At 37.1% G+C, this 20,481-nt stretch overlaps 1 protein-coding gene across 1 annotated transcript in view; it reads left to right on the forward strand.

Annotated features, from left to right (window-relative positions):
* ZSWIM6 (zinc finger, SWIM-type containing 6) overlaps positions 1-20,481 on the forward strand; it is a 192,881-nt gene that overhangs the window by 167,850 nt on the left and 4,550 nt on the right. Inside the window, exons 7-13 of the mRNA XM_008576126.1 lie at positions 3,942-4,118; positions 4,392-4,538; positions 7,848-7,994; positions 9,801-10,061; positions 13,943-14,078; positions 18,142-18,299; positions 18,944-19,107. Of these exons, the coding sequence (XP_008574348.1) occupies positions 3,942-4,118; positions 4,392-4,538; positions 7,848-7,994; positions 9,801-10,061; positions 13,943-14,078; positions 18,142-18,299; positions 18,944-19,107 (1,190 nt within the window). The remainder of the gene's footprint in view (positions 1-3,941; positions 4,119-4,391; positions 4,539-7,847; positions 7,995-9,800; positions 10,062-13,942; positions 14,079-18,141; positions 18,300-18,943; positions 19,108-20,481) is intronic.

The raw sequence follows: 20,481 nt of genomic DNA on the forward strand, positions 1-20,481 counted from the left end.
GGAAAGATGATTGTCTGGCTCTGCTTTGTCTAGCAATATTTGCCTTGGGAATTCAGTATTTGAAATCTGTCATATTTTTATTGCCCATGATGATTTTATTTAATAACTTCAAAGAAAATAAATGTACCCCCCCATACCCCCAGTTTTTTCTCGAATGCTCAGAATTTTCAGGTTTAGCTGTTCAGCGTTTATTCTCCCATTGGTAGGAAAGGGTATGCCTACATCTACATAGGCAATATATTTAATCCCTTTCTGTGTATAGTTGGAGGTTTCTCTGTGTTTCATTCCCCACTGCTTTTTGGGACTGCCATTCTAATGTTTTATACTTTTTACTTTCCATTTATGTTACCCTTGGTTAAACATGAATATTTCATAGGCCTTAGAAAGCTGATAAGAAGTGGTTCAGCCTACAAACTAAACAATTAATTTCACTTATGGTTTGGCTTAGGTGGTATGAAGTCAGGACCTGGTTCTTAGGGCAATATTTATAGCTATTGTGCCTAAAGGTGCCTGCTTTTAGCAGAACACCCACAACTTCTGAGAGGCTCCAGAAGAGACATCTCCACAAAGGAGGTCTGGTGCTCATTCCTGCAGTGCCTCTGCTGGAGGGCTGACAAGGCTTACTAGGCAAGAGCCAGTGGTAGCCAGCAGAATCCAGCAGCCATGCCATTGCAACTGGACAGACCATGGCAGAATTTTGTGTTTGCACATTAGAGTGAATATGAAGGGCTTATCAGACCCTGCCTTTGCTAAGGTAATTCGTTAGCATTAATGAATAACAACAACAACGTTAGAATAATCTACATTCTTTGAAAGTAATTTTTTTTAAGTATGCCAGAATGATAGCCAATTTTTGTTTTTTATTTATTTATGTTTTTGATGAGGAAATTGTTTTATTTTACAGAATAACGTCAGCTAAGAAATGCAAAAAGAGTGGTTAAACATAGAAATAATTACTTACAAACCTCAACGAAATAACTCATCTTGACAAAAATAATCAACGGATAATCATTATGTGAAAATTTGTTATGGAATATGACTTCCCTTGTTGACAATTATCACCCAACAGATGATTAATAATTGCAAAGGGCAAAAGACATGTTTAGGAAGAAGAGATCTGGTTACAACTAATGTAAGCAAGTAATCAAAACCAACATCACTAATAGTGAGAAAACCTGTCATTAACTGCTACCTACTGGGTGCAATTTCATTGACACAGCATTCCAAGGACACTTTCTTGCCAACAATGTTTAACTTCAATGTAATAATGCATTTAGATCTTACTTTTAATTTAAAGAAACTTGGAATAGAGAAACAAGTTATCTAACATGCTGAGACAACAGTCCAATAAATCTAGAATATTTGATAGCCAATTTTTAAATGTTAACTTTTTTATGGTAAAAGAACTAAAAAACTTCCCCTTTTTACTTTACTGAATTTCCCAAGTCTTCTTTAATTAGCATGTATTAATATTACATATGCTTTATGTAAAAATTCTTACAAATTTGTGCATTAGTCATTTAAAAAATTTGGTGTAGGGGTTGTCCGGTTACTCAGTTGGTTTCAGCATGGTGTTGAGCACGCCAGGGTCAAGGGTTGGGATCCCTGTACCAGCCAGACTCCAAAAAAATTTTTTTGGTCAAGGTTATCTATGTCTCTTTTTTCAATCTTCCTGCAAAATTGAATAACTACAGACATCCAAGATAAAAATCGGCCATAATTTTCACATCTATTTTCAATTGTATATCCTTTTAGTCATTGTCTATGTACATAATCAGTTTTTTATATGTTTTGTAGGATTTGTTATTGTAGGACTTTATATTTTACCTTTTCATTTAAATGTCATTTCATGAATATTTAGCCTTTTTTGCTGTTGCTGGTTTTATTGATCTCTTAGAGCTAACTAGTGTTAAAAGCCTGATGTGTGTCCTCTATATTTCTTATACTCATATAGTCACATGTAAACATGTTAAAAGTTCAGTTTTTTATTTTTTAAAATGGATTCATACTCCACAGCTTGCTTTTATTATTGGTACTTCAGATAGTGAAGCAAACTCAACAGATAGAACTCTAACTCATTCTTTTAATACATATGCATAATACTAAGTTACTCTTTTAAAGTCTCTTCTTAGTTTAAAATTCTGTTTCTATGATTTGAGCTAAACTAAATGAAATGACGCCACCTAAAAATATGAGGATACTTCAAAGAGTTCATGGAAAGATTTGTATCATCTTTCAATTCTATTTTTTCACAAACTTTTTGAGGTACACTTATACTTACGTGAGATTTGGACTTTGGAACATTTGATCAATTGATTATGAGAGGTCATGGAACCAGTTTCTTACTGGATAGGGGTATATTCTGCTCAGCACAAATCTCTAATAGGTTCAAAAGGCCCTTAAATGTAGGGCCCTCCCTTCCCATTTGCAGTGTGTATATCTTTCTACTACTAGCAAGGAGTCTGGGCAGGAGCCTTAACAGATGCATCATTATTTATGCCTCTCAAGTTATCTATAATCCGTGCATTTTGATATGTCTGCCATTCAGATACAGCTATCTAAGTTGACCTGAGATGAAGCTGAAGTAATGTCTGTGTAAGACCTGTCAAAAGCCTTTCACAACAGCTGAGTTAGCTGAATTTGTAGTAAGGATACCTGTGTTTTGATCTTGACTGCCACTCCCTGGCAGTGTGACCTTGGCAAGTCACTTTACTTCCTTTGCTTTTCATTTCCATCGGTAGAATAAAGGGACTGGACTAGATGAGTTCTATAATCTCTTCTCTGTTCAGTTGCTCTTTGATTTTTGTGTTTTCCCTTTATGTCTGTGCTCAGCCAAAGGTCAAGGGACAGAGAGATGAAACCTTATCAATTAAGGAAGCTCCAGATTTTGTTTCTCATTTAGTTAATCCTCAGAACAGTGAGGAGTTATACTTGAGTTCTAAGTTAAGTACACATAATAAAAATAGTTTGTTACCGGGATTTTCAGTTGAGGCTTGCTAAGGTTTGTGCCACAGTTGAAGGTAAGTTTGGAGTGGGGAATCAAGGGATGGGAGTGTAGGTAGAATTTGAGTCATATTATCATTAGGAATTGAATATCTCAAGAGTTGGGGTGAGAATATCCTTTATTCCCCAAACATTTCTTTTCTCCGTCAGGTCCTGAAACTTGAACCCTCTTCGGAGTGTATGCTTCTGCTCTTTTGTGATGCCCCAGCATACACTATGCTGGGGACATCACACCAGTCATGGAACCTGCCCAGGAGTCAGGAGGCAGCCTGTAGGGGCAAGGTAAGTGCACTGGTTTGTTTTGTAGCTATGTTGTGTGGCTTTGTGAAATGTTAAATATATGCATTTATGCCCTTTGGGATATAAAGTGGCATTTAATCGTTATATCCCAAGAAGCATAATAGTTTTAATTGTGCAAAACCGCACAATATAGTTAAAAAATACAACCAAAAGCACAACCCTTATGCATACCTTTAAAGGCTGACTGCATCTTCCTGAAAGGTTCCATGGCTGGTGTTGCATCTCTTGCATAGTGTTTGTGAGAGCTGTTGATCCCCATCAGGGGCAGCCCACCACAGCACCTCAGAAGTGGGGAGCAGTGAGTTTTTATGTGATTCTTGTGCCGAGTGCCTCTTTTGAGTGTATTTGGCATGGAAACTCAACTTGACAGTTCTTTTTGCAGGATGCCTTTAACCTTAGCTTTAATGGCTGCAGAATGTTTGTGTTTGATAAAACAAGTGAGTGAATGGTGGCTCTTTGGGCTGACTTGCCTCCTACTACTTAAGATGTGAGAATATTCACCCTTCACCCTTACGCTTAGGGGGTGCAGGACAATGTGTGTGGGTGTGTTCGTGAACATCTGGCCACAGAATGGTATGACTGATTTATTCACATGTGAATAATAGCTGACACGGCTTTCTGAATTGTGGAAAAAACAGATTCATCGAACAGGCCACATCGGACAGTGTTCACCCGAGCCATTGAGGCATGTGATCTCCACTGGCAGGATAGCCACTTGCAGCACATTATCAGCAGTGACCTATACAGCAACTACTGTTACCATGACGACACTGAAAACTCCCTCTTTGACTCCCGCGGGTGGCCCCTCTGGCATGGTAAGTGGCCAAACCGGAAAGACATTTCCATGACTTACTTCTTTGTTTAGTTTCTATAGCATTATTGGAGTGGGAGGTGGAGGATTGAGGGATTCAATGGGAGATGGATGAATGCTTGGCAGTAGGAACTGAGTTTTTCATTCAAATCCAAGTTCAGAAATGGTTTCTCATATCTTTTTAATAGTATTTTGGGAGAAACATCTTACTATTAAATCCTGTTTTTATAGATACATCTGACAGTGGCAACTTTACCCCCTTGACTTTCTGTTTTAGAACATGTTCCTACAGCCTGTGCAAGAGTGGACGCATTACGTTCTCATGGGTACCCCAGAGAAGCACTGAGACTAGCAATAGCTATTGTTAACACGTTAAGACGACAGCAACAGAAACAGTTGGAAATGTTCCGAACTCAAAAAAAAGGTGAATGTGAAGGAGTTTGTTTCCATTGGAATGGGATTCTTGGTGATGACATCACTAGGTTTTGTGTTCTTCTTGGAGAGATGGCTTTTAAAACAAGAGCCATAGAAATGGCTTTACTCACCACTTATTTAAAAATATTTAATAGCTAATCTGTGAGAAATTTTAAGCTTTTTTTTTTTTTTTGGTGTAATGTTACAAGAAAAGATTTTTACAAAAATCTCTTAGGTTAGTTAATTTTTTTAAGGGGAGGTTTTTTTTGTTTGAGTAACTATTAAGTGTGTCTGAATTATGTAAAATGAAAGTTAGCCAAAGACCTTAATTTGTGAAAGTGCACTTTAATTCTAAAGGTAAGGGCTCTGGGGTAGACTACCTTTGCTTAAATCCCAGTGTTAGGTTGCAGCTGGGCGACCTTAGGCAATTACTTAAACTCTCTGTGATTTCAATTCCTCTCCTGTGGAATGGGGCTCAGTAGAGGACCTTCCTCTTAGAGTTGTTGAGAAGATTAAACTAGTGGATTCCTGTAAAGCACTTAAAGCAAGGCCTGGCATGATGTGTAAGCACTCTAAAACTTTTTAGCTGTAATAATTTGTACCTCAGGACATATTATTTATTTAAAGTGACCAGAACAGAACTCCTGGATTTTTCAAGTTCTGTAGATGACATTTGATGAGCTATCAACTGACAGATACACTTAACTTGTCTTTATCTCAGTTTATTAATCTTTTAAATTTTGAATAAGTGTTACTGAGTAATAGTAATTGGGAAGGGTTGTATCACATGCATACAGCCCTTCTCAGATGAAGAAATGTACACAGTATGCTTTCTATAATTAATTCATGCATGTCTTATTCCTTCTGTAGGTATAAATTTTATTTTATTTTTATATTTCTCAGTTTTTGGGGTTTTTTTTGGTGGCTGGCCAGTAAGGAGATCCAAACCTGTGACCTTGGTGTTGTAACATCAAGTGAGCTAACCGGCTGGTCTTATTTTTATATTTCTTTGGGGGTTTGTTTTGTTTTTCACCATGTAATTTTATTTTTTCTTGAGAGACAGTTTTAGTTGCTGTTCGGCTTTTTCGGTGGGGGGGCGGAGGTTGTTTTGTTTTTAATCCTTAGGATATTATACGTACACCTGAAGTATAAGCAAAAGTTATTGAAATAGGCTGGAGGATGGAGCAAGTGTTTATAGTAACTTCTAATGGCCTCTATATTTGAGGTATTATGAGTGTTAACTAACACTATCATTTATACAGTGGAAAAAATTCCAAAGTTACAATTTGAACTAAAGAAAAAATGTGAAGCTCAGGTGGGATTGGAATGTAATCATTCCAATATAATCCCTGATAATAATTACTTTGTCCAGTTCTTTATATTCTTTATATCATTACTGGTGTTTGCAAAATATATTACTAGGCTGTTTGCAAATTTTTTCTGAAATCCTTCTTCCCCCACAAACACACAAAATCTATGGCCAAAGGTGTTTACCTCTGAATAGTATATAGGAGAATATTCAGGCTAAAAGAAAATGTAGCACTTCTTATACTGCAAAAAGAGAGCTACCTCATGATGATCATCTGATTTTTGAAAAAATCATATCATATATTTTACTGAGAAATGTTGGTTTTAAAATTTTGTTTAGTAAAAATGTTGTAACATCTAAGAAATGTAAAAGTGTAAAAATGTTAGTTCTTTTAGGGAACTTAGAGTGCACGTTAAGTTAGACTCCTTTGATTGTCCTTGAGATAATTCTGTGGCCTAGGTCCAGGCCATTCTTAAACCCATTTATCTTTTATCTTACAAGCAATGACGATTTTTATTTCAGACTATTCTTAAGTATTGCTAGGATTACATATCTATACTTTTATATTTTCCTACTTTTTGTTGTTACTGTTTGTCCATATTTAAAGAGTAGGCTTTTCATAGCCATTAGAAGTCCAAAGCGCCATAACGGTTACTTGTTATGGGCCAAGATTAGGAAGTTCAATACCTTGTACATTTTCAATACTATTTGGCGTGACGTTTCAGCTAGCCTTTTGATTCTGGAAAAAACCATACTCCTTTTTTCATTTATTTCTCCCATTTTGTCAGTTTCCATCACTTGACAGTAGATTTGTTTTTGTATAAGCACAACACTCCCTTAACCATATACATAGTTTTTTTGGTTCATCAAACATATATATTTGGTTGTTCCCAAGAGTAATGCTCATATTTTTTTTTGTACTTGTTATGCATGTGAAAGCCAGTAATGGAAACTGAAGAGAAGGACCTTTTTAAGGTATCCAAGACCTGACTTAAATTTTAATACAGTGTGCCAAGCTATTTTTCACTTTTTTGTGCAGATAGATAGTTCATAGTTTAAAACCAGAAAACTTTTGAAGGAACATTGGATTCGTGGAATGGCTCTTTAGCTGTTTACAAGCTTATTTTTTTCTTGTATATTTTATATTGTATATAGATTTTATAATATTTTTCTTTAGGAAGGAGCTACTATTATTACTTTAGTAAACATTTAGATGTAAAATATTGCACTATTTACAACAATGGAATATATGTTAAAACATTTGCAGCTTTTTTCCTCAGTGCTCCATAATTTAACTCAAAAGTGCTAACATTCTGTGAAGAAAATGAAAAGGATATGTTTCATCCAAATTATATGTTATCTTCTGCTGTTGTTCCCTTTTGTGGCAAAGATCCTCTTTTAAATGGCTTATGGATCCACAATAAGGAAGACTTTCTTTCATAAGGTGATAAGGGGTAATTTAACAATATTTGCATGGGACTCCAAGTCCAACCCAGGCTACAGCCGCCCTCAGGTCCTCAATTTAGATGATCCAGTGAATGCTGACTCTGAGACGTATCTTCTTAATATAGTTAGAGTTTTCCAATTGATTATTCCAGGGGACTTCTTAGTCCTCTCTTAATGCCACTCCTAGGGAAGTGGGAGGAGTTGTTCCTAGCTTCTCAGAAGGAACTTTGGAATTCATTATTCTCCATACATGGTTTAATAGTGTAAGTAGTCATGTTAACTTCGTACCCAGGACACATGAATTACATAGATGTTAGGGAGCTGTCCTGGGAATTTAGAACCATTTGTATTGATTTACAGATGAACCTTTAGAAGTCAAAATAGTTCACAAGTTGGGGATTATGATCTTTTGATTGGTTTTTTTAATTGAAGGGGAATTTCCAACTGAATTCAGTACCAATTTGTAAGGATGCTGCTATTAAATGGTAAAGCCTCTCTTCCCCCTACTTTTCTCCCTTTATCTCCCTTCTACTGCCCATCTCTCAATTCCCTTTTCTTACACAGAGCTACCCCATAAAAGCATAACCTCAATAACCAATCTGGAAGGCTGGGTTGGACATCCTCTGGACCCCGTGGGCACTCTCTTCAGTAGCCTTATGGAAGCCTGCCACATTGATGATGAAAACTTCTCTGGGTTCTCAGATTTTACAGGTAAAGCCACTGACATTTGTCTCATGTGCTTTTCTTTTTCAAAACTCTGACTGGCATTAGTCATTGTTTTTCTTACAGTATGTTTTATGAATCCATATAGTTAACAGTACCTGTGGTTAGCAAGAGAGCAAGGAAATGGGTACTCGCATGCTTTTCAGGCAGGCTTCTGCAAACTGGGAAGTCTTAGAGTCGACATGCTTAAAGTTGGAAACATATGTCAAGAACCTTAAAAATATTTACTCTCTTCTAACTGGTGATTCTGCATCTAAGAATTTATCTACATTTATGACTATTTTCTGGCATAAAGATATAAAATAAGGATGTGCATCATAGCATTTAGAACTAGAAAATTTAGTTTAGTTGCTTTTTAAATTAGTCTTTTCATTAAAAGTGATTTGTCACTTAAATATTTTAGTCTACTTTGAGGGAAGTATTAAATGGCCACTTAAAACTGTTCTATGTCACACATTCCTTTAAAGCAGTGTTTTGAGATTATTCTTTGGCCCCTTGAGACTTAAGAATTAAAAAAAAAAATTTTTTTAATTTTCCTAATTTTTGAGGGATGCCTCAAAAGACTGCCTATGGGCAGTGGGCAGAGGGAAGGAAGAGAGTAAAGACTGTCCTCTTTGTTGCTTCCATGGCTGGGTGTGCTCACACAGTTAATTATCTTGCCCCTTCATAATTGCTGTTGTATAGTGGTTGCCTTCATGGATTATGGGTGACCTGTACTCCTTGAGCAGGGTGAAAGGTATGAGTCTGAATTCGTTTTTCTTGGGAATTTGATGGTTGAAGTTTGTTTTAATTTTTAATAGAAGCACCTTCACAGAGACGAGAGAATGCTCAAAGAATCATTCCTCTTGTGATAAGTGATGACTCTTGGATAACAAAAATGACTTTGGAGTTGGGTTACATATGTTGTGTTCTCTACTGTTTTTATTATGAATTGTAATAAAAGTATGGAATTTTTTTTTTTAATTCCAGGCTTTAAAAAATGTTAACCTTTGGGCTGGCCCAGTGGCGCACTGCTACAGTGTGCCGCTTGGGAGTGCGGCGGCTCTCCTGCCGAGGGTTCGGATCCCACATACAGACCGGCTGCTCACTGGCTGAGCGAGGTGCGGGTGGAGCGCCGAGGGTTGCGATCCCGTTGCCGGTCACGAAAAAAGACAAAAAAAGGAAAAGAAAAAAAAAATGTTAACCTTTGCAGTTATCATGTACTTTTACAATTGTTCAATAAAAAGATTTTTTTCACTCCTTGAGGATTCTTAGTATCATATCTTCTTAGATGTATAGTTTTCTTTGGTGATTCATTTTCTTTTTTTTTTTTTTTTCCCTTTTTGTCTTTTTTCGTGTCCGGCAACGGATTGCAACCCTCAGTGTCGCGCCCGTACCGGACCGGGACCGGCAACGGGATCGCAACCCTCGGCGTCGCGCCCGCACCTCGCTCAGCCAGTGAGCGGGACCCAGTCTGTACGTGGGATCCGAACCCTCGGCGGGAGCGCCACCGCACTCCCAAGCAGTGCACTGTAGCAGTGCGCCACCGGGCCGGCCCATTGGTGATTCATTTTCAATGGGAAAAAATATTTGTAATATTCTATCTCCCAAAAGATATACATTTCATCATTCATGATCATTTAAAAAAAGATATGGAAAACCAGGTACTTCAACCTAATAAACATGTTTTCTGGCTTTCTCAGAATAAAGTCAATAATTCATTTACCTAGTACTGGGTAGAATAAATATGTATACCTTTCAGAGTACCTGCAAAAGTAATTTCTGAACTCCAGTTTCTTTTGTGGCATTTTACAGAGAATATGGGACAGTGCAAGTCTCTGGAATACCAGCATCTACCTGCACACAAATTCTTAGAAGAAGGGGAATCCTATTTAACGCTGGCTGTGGAGGTAGCCCTAATAGGGCTGGGACAGCAGCGTATCATGCCTGATGGGCTGTACACACAAGAGAAAGTTTGCCGGAATGAAGAACAGCTCATTTCTAAGCTTCAGGAAATTGAATTGGATGATACACTGGTGAAAATTTTTCGCAAGCAAGCAGTCTTCCTATTAGAAGGTAACTTGATAATAAGTTTTCCACTTATTTAGCAAATTTGATTTAGGTGCTGATATTTCTTATGTTAAGAATACTCCCCGAATGTATTTAAATATGGTAGTTACCCTGATTGATATGGTCATGTTCTAAAAAAAAAAGTCACTGAATAAAAAAGTACAGATGTTTAGATTTGTATCATTGATTTAGATCGTCATATAGAGTAGATAGCCTGATTGAAATCAGCCCAATTTAATGCTACAAGCTTTGAAAAGGACTGTTTTTATTTAGGCTGTGGTGTTGCTGAGATAAATGCAATTTTGATATTTAGTGAGTTATTACTGGTAGCCATGTTCCTATTTGCTTGATCAATTAAATAATAAAATGGAAATTGGCATTCCTATGAATTATTGGCTGTTACATGACAATTGGGTTTGAATATGTCATCCATACACTAACAAAGGACTGGAGGTTACAGGAGTGAATTTTCGCTGCACTGACTTCAGAGGATCGATTAGGCATAGATTCGCGAAGGAGAAAGTTTCATAGAAAAGTCTAATTTTCTTCTTTTTATAAGGTCAAGATTTAAAGGGCCTAACAGATTTTAGCGGCACTGTTTTTCAGATTTCTTTTTTTCTCAAAAAGAGTAAATGTAATTAGTAAAGTTAGCCTAATCTTTTGTGCAAATTTAGGTGGTGTTGATTGATACAGTTGCTTCTATCTCTCAAATACTTGTATTATGGGATTCTCTGTGACTGATAGACTCTTGAAGTGTGGCATCTTCATTTTATATTCAGAACTGTTACAAATGGGGAAAGGATTTAAAGAAAATAGCCTTTCAAAACCACTTTTATTTGTCCAAAGCTAAAGATCTATTTGAAAAAAATTTTTTCTTTAAATATATTATACGTTTATATATTGTAGAAATACATTTAAAACTTAAGATAAACCTTAATAGCATGCTTAATTTTGTTTAAAAATTCCTAAAATTAATTTTTTTAAGTATTCAAGGTTTTTTTTTTGTTGTTGTTCTTTTTGTTGTTTTTGTTTTGTTTTGTTTTTGTTTTAAAGGAAAAAAAATTCCATCTTGGTAAATTTGAAGAGTAATCTATATATTGTAGAAATACATTTAAAACTTAAGATAAACCTTAATAGCATGCTTAATTTTGTTAAAAAATTCCTAAAATTAATTTTTTTAAGTATTCAAGGTTTTTTTGTTGTTGTTGTTCTTTTTGTTGTTTTTGTTTTGTTTTGTTTTTGTTTTAAAGGAAAAAAAATTCCATCTTGGTAAATTTGAAGAGTAATATTGATTTTTTAATTGCTGTTTTCTTTCAGTTTCCTTACATATAATTCCTGTTGATATAAACAGCATCATTAGCCACAAACATGTTTTTTACTGCTATCTGTCACTGGTTTTACTGACTTTTGACTTCCATTGTGCTGAAGTTCAGGAAAAAGATGTTTAGTTTTCAAAGTTGATAGTATGTTATATCTATCATTTACCTTTTTAAATAGGTCTCCATATTCATTATTCATGAATATTTTTGAACTGTCTTAGTTTTTGATTAGTCCATCCCCTTCATCAAATATTTTTATAAGAACTGTGCCTGAGAAGGAGCACTACTGATTCATTTCTGCTTCCTCCCCTTTCCTGGCCCTGTAAGCCCCACACAGAGTGGGCAGTGCAAGACAGGACGCAGTCCAAGGGGAAGTCAAGGGACCATTTCTATATACTCCAGAAGACAGGAGCTTCATGATTGAGCTGACTATACTGGGACACCAAGTATAGTCATGCATGTACACTTTTTGCAAATTTCAGGAGCAAATTAGTTAGCAGACCCAGATATCTGAAAAGTGGAAGTAGACTTATTGCTGAGTGTTAATCTGTCCTGGCCACAATATTGGATGGATCAGGTGACATATTCAAAAAGCACCTTTGGAGAAATTTAATGCCAAATCTCAGTTTTTCATTATTCAGTACACTCAAATTCAGGGATTATGCTAATTATTAATCCATAGTAATTCTGTGATACCTGACTGGATGTTTTGCTTGTTGGAAGGTATCATAGCAAAGTGTTGATTATGCATCTTTGCTTTCCCTTGATTGCACAAAAAGGTAACTTGGTGGTTTAAAGGGAATTGTTGAAAAGAAATGGAGGAGAAATGAAGAATATGAATAATCTGCAAATTTGCTGTAATTAGTTCTTAAGTAAAGTAGAGTTAATGTCTTAGTCGGTATGGGCTGTCAAAACAAAATACATCACACTGGATGGGTTAAACAACAGAAATTTATTTCTCACAGTTTTGGAGGTTGAAAGTCCAAGATCGGACACAGACACACACATGCGCACGCACCCCTCCCCCACCTCTTCTTATAAGGACGTTAATCCTGTTGGATCAGGACCCCACCCTTATGACCTCATTTAACTTTATTTTATAAAGGCCCTATTTCCAAATACAGTCACATTGGGGTTTGGGGCTTCAATATATGAATTTGATGGGGACACACATTTAGTTCATAATTGCTAGTAACTTAAATAATGTAGCCTTGTTATATGCACTAAAGGTGCAAGTACAATGTTTTCTCAGCTTTTAGAGAATATCGGACCACTAAAACATTTTTAAATGTCTGAAAGAAAAGAAAAAGGTTAATGGGTTTGGTAAAAGTAGAAATCTAGAATGGATTTTAGTTTGTCTAGGTGAAAAAATAAGTTTATGTAATTTTCAAAGTACTTAAATAATGAATAATTCAAAAATATTAACAAAGAAATTAAACAATTAAATTAAAAATGACCTCCATTAAAATGATCTAGAAAGTATCCCACCCAATCCAGTAACTCTTCTCATCATTTCTTCTGAACTGCATTTCTTGCATTCTAAACTCTTCGCCAGACTGATTTTTCTCGTGGAAAACAAATGTATTATTTCCTCTGAGAAGTAGTGTCATGGTTCATAATTCTAGAAATCATGAAACAGATATTACCCAAAGGTGACATGGAAACTAATTTATTAAACACTTTACAGTAACTAAACCTCACAGTACCTAAGTGCAGAGTGGTTGAACTAACCACTGTGGTTTCCTTTCAAAATTTATTTTAAAAGTCTGTGTTGCTCTTCTCAGAGCAGCGTTCAGGGAGCACACAAGGGAAGTTGGCTCTGCCACTGTACCTGTCAGAACTTACTAAGAAATGAATTTTGACAGCTTAAATGTAATTTTGCTTTTAAAATTGGCCTTCTGGAGCCCAAAGAGTAGTAGATTTCCAGTTACTTCAGTTTTTTTCTTTTGCCTGTGGTGAGTATGAAATGTGTAACTATTCTTTTATCATTAATCACTCTGGAAATTAATACCTATTTCTGTTTATTAGAAGCAACCATGTGTAAAGTGTTTGTATTGAGAGTCATGGCTCAGAATCCTTCCACACCTTATCCCTGAGGCGGAGTACCCTTTTCTGGAAAGTTGCCATGTCTGTCCCACTAAGACTGCTTGGGTCCAGGGGCAGGTTCCATAATTAAGCTCTAGAGTCATCTGTACATTTGCAAATCTGGATGCTCAGATGTCACACGTTCAGAGAGAATGTTTCTTAAATTCAGTGAGCTTTTATGCTTCAGAGGGTTCCTTTTTCTGGGGCTCTTGTATTGTGAATGAGCTCTGTCCCTTAGTTCTCTGGTTCTCATTTTAGCTGTGGGACAGTGGGGATTGTTCATAAAGTGTAGTCTGTAATGGATACTATGCCCTATACAATCTTTTTTTGACTAAGAATTTTATTATTTTTTACTGTGTCATTTATATTAAATTCTTAATTAGATTAGCTTGTATGTGTTATAGCTTTATGTAAAATGTTTTAAATATACTTTACAAGAAGTGTCTTTTTAGAAATGTAAAATGCATATGCTCTCTCCCACAGCCGGACCATATAGTGGTTTAGGCGAAATAATCCATCGGGAGAGCGTTCCAATGCACACATTTGCCAAGTATCTCTTCGCCTCTCTCCTACCTCATGATGCTGAATTGGCATACAAAATTGCACTGAGAGCAATGCGGTACGTATTCACAGCCCAGCTGGGCAGAGGCAACCCAGATTCCCCACTGGGAAAAATGGCTGTTGACTGACTCCTCATTCATTCATATTTCTTGTAGGCAGCAGAAAAGCTAAAGAAATTATTTATTTATGCTTCCCGGATTGTTGTGGAGGTGATTTGTGTTGGCTTGTTTTGCTTTTCTCTGAAAGTAAGGGAGGAATTGTATCCTGGACTGTTGTAATACTTGTGCTCATTGTGACTTTTTCCTACTTTTTCTTGAAGCTAGAATGGGAAAAAGTATAATTTTGGATCAAGTTTAATCACAAGAAAGCAATAGTTGAAACATTCCTAAGTAATATATTGTTTGGAAAAAAATTAGAATTTTGAAACAGTGGTAAAGAATAGATGTACTTGGCTGAGTATAATTGAGGGAGGCCTTTATACCTGCTGTGATCCCACATTCCATCAATAGTGCAGGAAGGCCTTTGTATCAGCAAGACACATCCGTGATCAGCCAGAGGCTGAGAGAAGATGGGAATGTGTATCTGTTGTTGAAGGAATCACTGTTAGAGGTCCTCCAGGATCTGCTCCCTCAGTTCTGACTGCTTTCATCTCCTCACATCAGTCCTTTTCAGTCATAACAATTAGGAATATGTTGTTCTCTGCCACTCGCCTTTTTATTTTCACATTCCTTTGTAAAGTTAATTCACCAAATAATTATTTTTATTACGAATTTGTTCAAGGTAAATAACTTTTTAATGCGTTCAAGATTATATTATTCAATCTTATTTGTAACCTGTTAAACTTTAAGGACCTAAAAGGAACCACCCACCTTTCTTGAAACATCAGCTTTTCTTTTTCCTTTTTTTAAAAAAAATTATAAGACACACTTATGTTTCTAACAGAAAATATAGATTAGACACCATTATAGTCATATAAGACAAGCCATGTATAGACCTAAAAGCTTGAATGTGCTGAAGAATAGTTTGATCCCATAAGAAAGTTTTCATCAAAGATGCTATGTCTGTAATCAGTGTAGTAGATTCAAGAACAAATTCTTGCATATAAATTACCAATGTCCCCAAAGTTACTCTATTCTTAAAGAAAGTATTGAGTGTAGCTTCTATCAGGAGGCCTCTTTTTCATGCAGTGGTGTGTGTGCATGTGTGTGTATATGTGTATACATACACCTGTGTATCAGTGTATTTTAAGACTGATATGCTTTCTTTAGCAACATGAAATCTTACTAACCTATTAGAGAAATCTTAATAAGTAATTTCTTCTCTGTTTTTAAAATATCAAAGAATAAATAAATAACATAAGCAAAGGTCTCCCACCAAATTGCTTATTATCACTTGGTTTGTATTTTAGAGTACAATTGTATAATAAGTAGGTTTCTATTCCCATTTTTGGAAGCTGAAATAGAAGATATCTTATAAAGACAGATGCTCAGTTCTATACTTATTCAAATCCTAAGAATTCTACTCTTGTTCTGAAGGGAAGGATGTTAATGTTATGATGCCACCGGATGTTGTTGCTACTTCCACTGGTAAAGTTTAAGGGTAAAATAGCATAAGGTTTCTGTGTGATTCTGGCTTATGTAAAGGTATCTGCCAGGCAGAAAGGCTTGCTTTTCTAACACTCAGAAACTCATTTATATTTGCCCTTGGTCGATGCCAAGGCAGTTTCTTCATGGGGAGTACTAGCAGGGTACAGGGGAATTGTTTTCTACCTTTTTTGTTGTACCTGCTACTACTGCTCCAGCCAAAAGCCTGCCATGGGAGGGAGGTAATGCAATGTACCAGAGCATTTCAAGGCAGCCAGGGGAAGAGAAAGGAAAAGGGAGATATAGCTTGGTTGTTTCTTAGTCCTTCTGGAAAGGTGAGGCTTGAGGAAGGGCATCTTTAGCATTCATTTTCTCATCTTCCCAGGGATGTTGACTAGTTTTCTCTATAACAACTGTGGCAAGATCTGTGAATACAGGGACATTCTGAGCTTTTTAAAAGGCTAAATAACAATCCTGCCAATATTCTTATTACTTAATTGCCTACCCGCCACCCTGTCTAATGCTAACATCTCTTTGTACCTAGATAAAAGGAAAAGAGAGTAAGCCATTTGGCTTACCAAAGCAGTTGACTGACCCTCCTTGATCCTGCTAACTCCTCTTAGTCCTCAGTCCCTAACACTGGTGTACTTTAATGAAGGCCAGCATTTTGATCATCATGAAAGAATTGTTTCAGTTGTAGCTACTCTCCCAATCTCTTTGATACTTACATTTAGAAGAGATCACTAAGCATGTGTTTTATTTTTGAGAATGGTTTTTATATTTGTCAACATATTCTTTAAAAAATTTTTTTGGCAGCTGGCCAGTTTGGGGATCTGAACCCTCGACCTTAGTGTTATAACACCACATTCTAACCAACTGAGCTAACTGGCCAGCCCCTGTCAGCATATTTTTAATCAATGACAGATTGATTGAAATCAGAAATCAAACTGAATTTATGCAGAACTGTCAAGGGACATACACTTAGATCATTTGCGTGCATCTCTAATGTGATTATTAAAACACATTCTAACTTTAAATTTCTTACATCATAAGAAATTATTTTTATGGAAAATATGAATGTATAGAAAGGAGATGATTTTTGTTTTACTTCCCCTCTGATTTTATGTTTTAGTAGGTAAAGCTTATTCATCTCAGCTATCCACTGATCCCTGACTTTTGTAATCTCACTCTTAAATATCCATTTCACTCTCAGTTTCTGTTTTTTATTTTTTAATGAGTGATAAGATTCAAAAATACTAGGTAAACATTAAGACTTGTGTTTCAGAGTTCTTCAGTGTTACATAACTTAGTTTTCTGAATATTACAGTTTTTTGAGTGATGTCTGTATTTGTCTGTTTCTGTTGCTTACAACAAAATACTTGGAACCAGATAATTTTTTTTTTTTTTTTTTGTCTTTTGTCTTTTTCCGTGTCCGGCAACGGATCGCAACCCTCAGTGTTGCCCCCGTACCGGACCGGGGACCGGCAACGGGATCGCAACCCTCAGTGTTGCCCCCGTACCGGACCGGGGACCGGCAACGGGATCGCAACCCTCAGTGTTGCCCCCGTACCGGACCGGGGACCGGCAACGGGATCGCAACCCTCAGTGTTGCCCCCGTACCGGACCGGGGACCGGCAACGGGATCGCAACCCTCAGTGTTGCCCCCGTACCGGACCGGGGACCGGCAACGGGATCGCAACCCTCAGTGTTGCCCCCGTACCGGACCGGGGACCGGCAACGGGATCGCAACCCTCAGTGTTGCTCCCGCGCCTCGCTCAGCCAGTGAGCGGGAACCGGTCTGTATGTGGGATCCGAACCCTCGGGCGGGAGCGCTGCCGTGCTTCCCAAGCGGCGCACTTATCCAGTGCACCACCGGGCCAGCCCGGAACCAGATAATTTTTAAGAAAACGAAATTTATTGCTTATTGCTTCATAGGATGGGAAGTCCAAAGTCCAGGGAACACATCTGGTGCAGGTCTTGGTGGTGGCAACAGTGACATAGGGATCTCACAAGGCAGAAAATGGCGGAGAAGAGAGAACTTCTCATGTTTTCTTCTTTTACAGCCCTCAGAACCATGCCCCTGACCACCATTTTTAAATCCATTCACTAGGGCATGGTCCTACAATCTAATCACCTCTTCAAGGCCCCACCTTTCAATTACTTTAAATCCATTCACTAGGGCATGGTCCTACAATCTAATCACCTCTTCAAGGCCCCACCTTTCAATTACCACAGTAGGATTTCCCACCCTCAACAGTTAAAGTGGGGATTTGAACTTCAATGAGGTTGGGGAAGGTATCCAATCTACAGCAGTGCCAAAGAAAAGGAAGTCTTTTAGGTTTGCATGACAAGCAATTAACAAGGTGATTTTGGCATCCAGATAGCGGAATGTAGCCATACCAGCTCTTCCTGAACCAGGGGACTAAATGATTTCTCCTAGCATCTACTCACTCCCCTGGCTTATGCTGGTCAATCCTTGTGGCCCAGGTACTGGACAAGTAATAACTAGAGGCCACCTTCCTTGTCTTCTCATTATAGGTTATTAGTATTGGAATCTACTGCTCCAGCGGGAGACCTCACCCGCCCACACCACATTGCATCAGTTGTTCCCAACCGATACCCTCGTTGGTTCACTCTAAGCCACATTGAATCCCAGCAGTGTGAGCTGGCATCCACCATGCTAACTGCCGCCAAAGGTACTGTGTTATCCTGAGGCTTCATAATTGTTTCGTTAGTTTGCCTTTTTTTTTCCCCCTAAAAGATCATGTTTTCTATCAAATTCTCAATAGTGGTTTTAATGTCAGATAGGTTGTAAGGGATTCTTTTCTTCGGATGTTAGCTTATGAGGGAAAATAGGTGCTACTCATTTGGGCCTGGCATTTTCCTCATTTACCTGCATCATTAAACTTGCTGCTGGCAGAGTTCCGGTTAGTTGCCATGCAAAGAAAATTGTAATGGTTGATATTCAGAATCAGATTAAAAAGTTCGATTACATCTTTTTTCCTCCCTGAAATATTCACCAAAAATACATAAGTAGGAACTAGGAAAGCTGTTTGCTATCTCATGTTGGTTCTGATTCATACACACTTTTTAGTCATTGAGGGTGTGTCTTGATTTATCTTTTTTGTGAAGCCTGGATTCATAGACATTGCAGTAACTATCAGACACTTAGTTGTTACATCTGTGCCATCTGTGAACATGTCAGGTAAATTAACTTGTGCTTTATGTTTTGTTTCCTTTTTTTCCTCTCTTTATGTGTGCGTGGTTGTGTGGTTTTTTGTTTGTTTTGATTTGCTTTGCTTTGATTTGGTTTGGTTTGGTTTTCCCTTGTTCATTGCAGGCGATGTTCGGAGGCTGGAAACAGTATTAGAATCCATCCAGAAAAACATTCACTCCTCATCACATATCTTCAAGCTTGCCCAAGATGCATTTAAAATAGCAACTCTCATGGACAGTTTGCCAGACATCACTCTTTTGAAAGTGTCTCTGGAGCTGGGCCTGCAGGTACATGACTGGTGGTCTTTCTTGGGGCACCAAGGACTGCTAAGTAAAGGCACCTCTTAGGGTCGTTTTTATTTGTTTGTTTGGATTTTTTAGTGCAGAATGACTCTTTGGAGCACAGATTTGTTTCACTTCAGGAGAACACTGTATTTCAGAGCTGTGGTCTTTTCCAGCTGAACCAGACTGCTGTCTGAGGTGCAGGGACTATACATTTAGAAGCCTTATTTGTGTCTTTCAATTAAAAAAATCATTTTCTGAATTACAGCCTTAACATCAGTGTTTCTCCTTTGAATGAAATGGAGAATTATTATTGCTAGCAAGAGACTAAAATAAAGCTAGCATGTATAATAAAGATTGAGTTGTTAGGGTTAAATTTTTAGAGGAAGTATGAATTTTTATTGGTGTTCACTTCATAATATATGGGCAGTTCTAGCTCCTTTTTATAACCCTGAGAAAATTAGGTAAAGGAGGGTGATTGGGCCAGGGTCCAGTTTCAGATTTCGGCAAGCCATAATACCAAGAATATTTTGAGTTAGTCATGCAGATAGATGTTTGCTTCCTTATAGTTTCTGAACAGAGTGATGTATAAACCAGGAACTGAAAATTTGTTTCTGCTTTTCTCATGGAATCTCTATTAACATTAAATTAACATTTGCTTTTTTTTCCCCATTAAAAAGCAGTGAATGAAATTTAGACCCTAGTTACCAAAATATGGGGAATAGAATGTCCTGAATAGATGATTAATCTGGTTTTCTAGTTATGGATTCTCCCTTACAGTGATAATAAAATTTAAAGAAATGGATCACAGGAAGATGTACTTATCACTGTAACATACAGTTGTACATAAGCAAAGGGTATAGGAGATTGCTTTTAAACTATACAACAATAGTTTAGAAGTTTCTTTTAAAAAATTAATTCTTGTTATTTGGCTTATTTTTCTTATTTGCCTCATCTTAAAGGTATGATGAAGAAAGAATTATAATATGAGCTTTTTGGTTATTTAGAATTCTGGGTAAATGGCAGAATAGTGAGAGCTTACTCCACAGTTCATTCTTTGTAGAACTTAAGAAGGAATCCCACAGGGTCTTCCTAAGGCTTTAAGAGTGTTATATCCCTCTATGATTTGAATCTTAAAGAATGGGGGAAGTAGAAAGAGGTGGTGATAAGTTGATCTTGGGACAAAATCTGATCACTAATGATGCCAAAGACGATTTCTTTCCATAGACCTGGGGTTACCTTCATAGTCACCAGAAAAGAATAGCTAGAGATAGAAGGGATAATTAAAATGATTATATTAAAATACTTCTTTGCCCACAGAAAGTTTCTAGTTAGAATGGATCCATAGCATCCTCAGAAATCAAACTATGGAATGCTACT

Source organism: Galeopterus variegatus, unplaced genomic scaffold, assembly GCF_000696425.1.
Source record: "Galeopterus variegatus unplaced genomic scaffold, G_variegatus-3.0.2 Scaffold1296, whole genome shotgun sequence".
Taxonomy (NCBI): domain Eukaryota; kingdom Metazoa; phylum Chordata; class Mammalia; order Dermoptera; family Cynocephalidae; genus Galeopterus; species Galeopterus variegatus.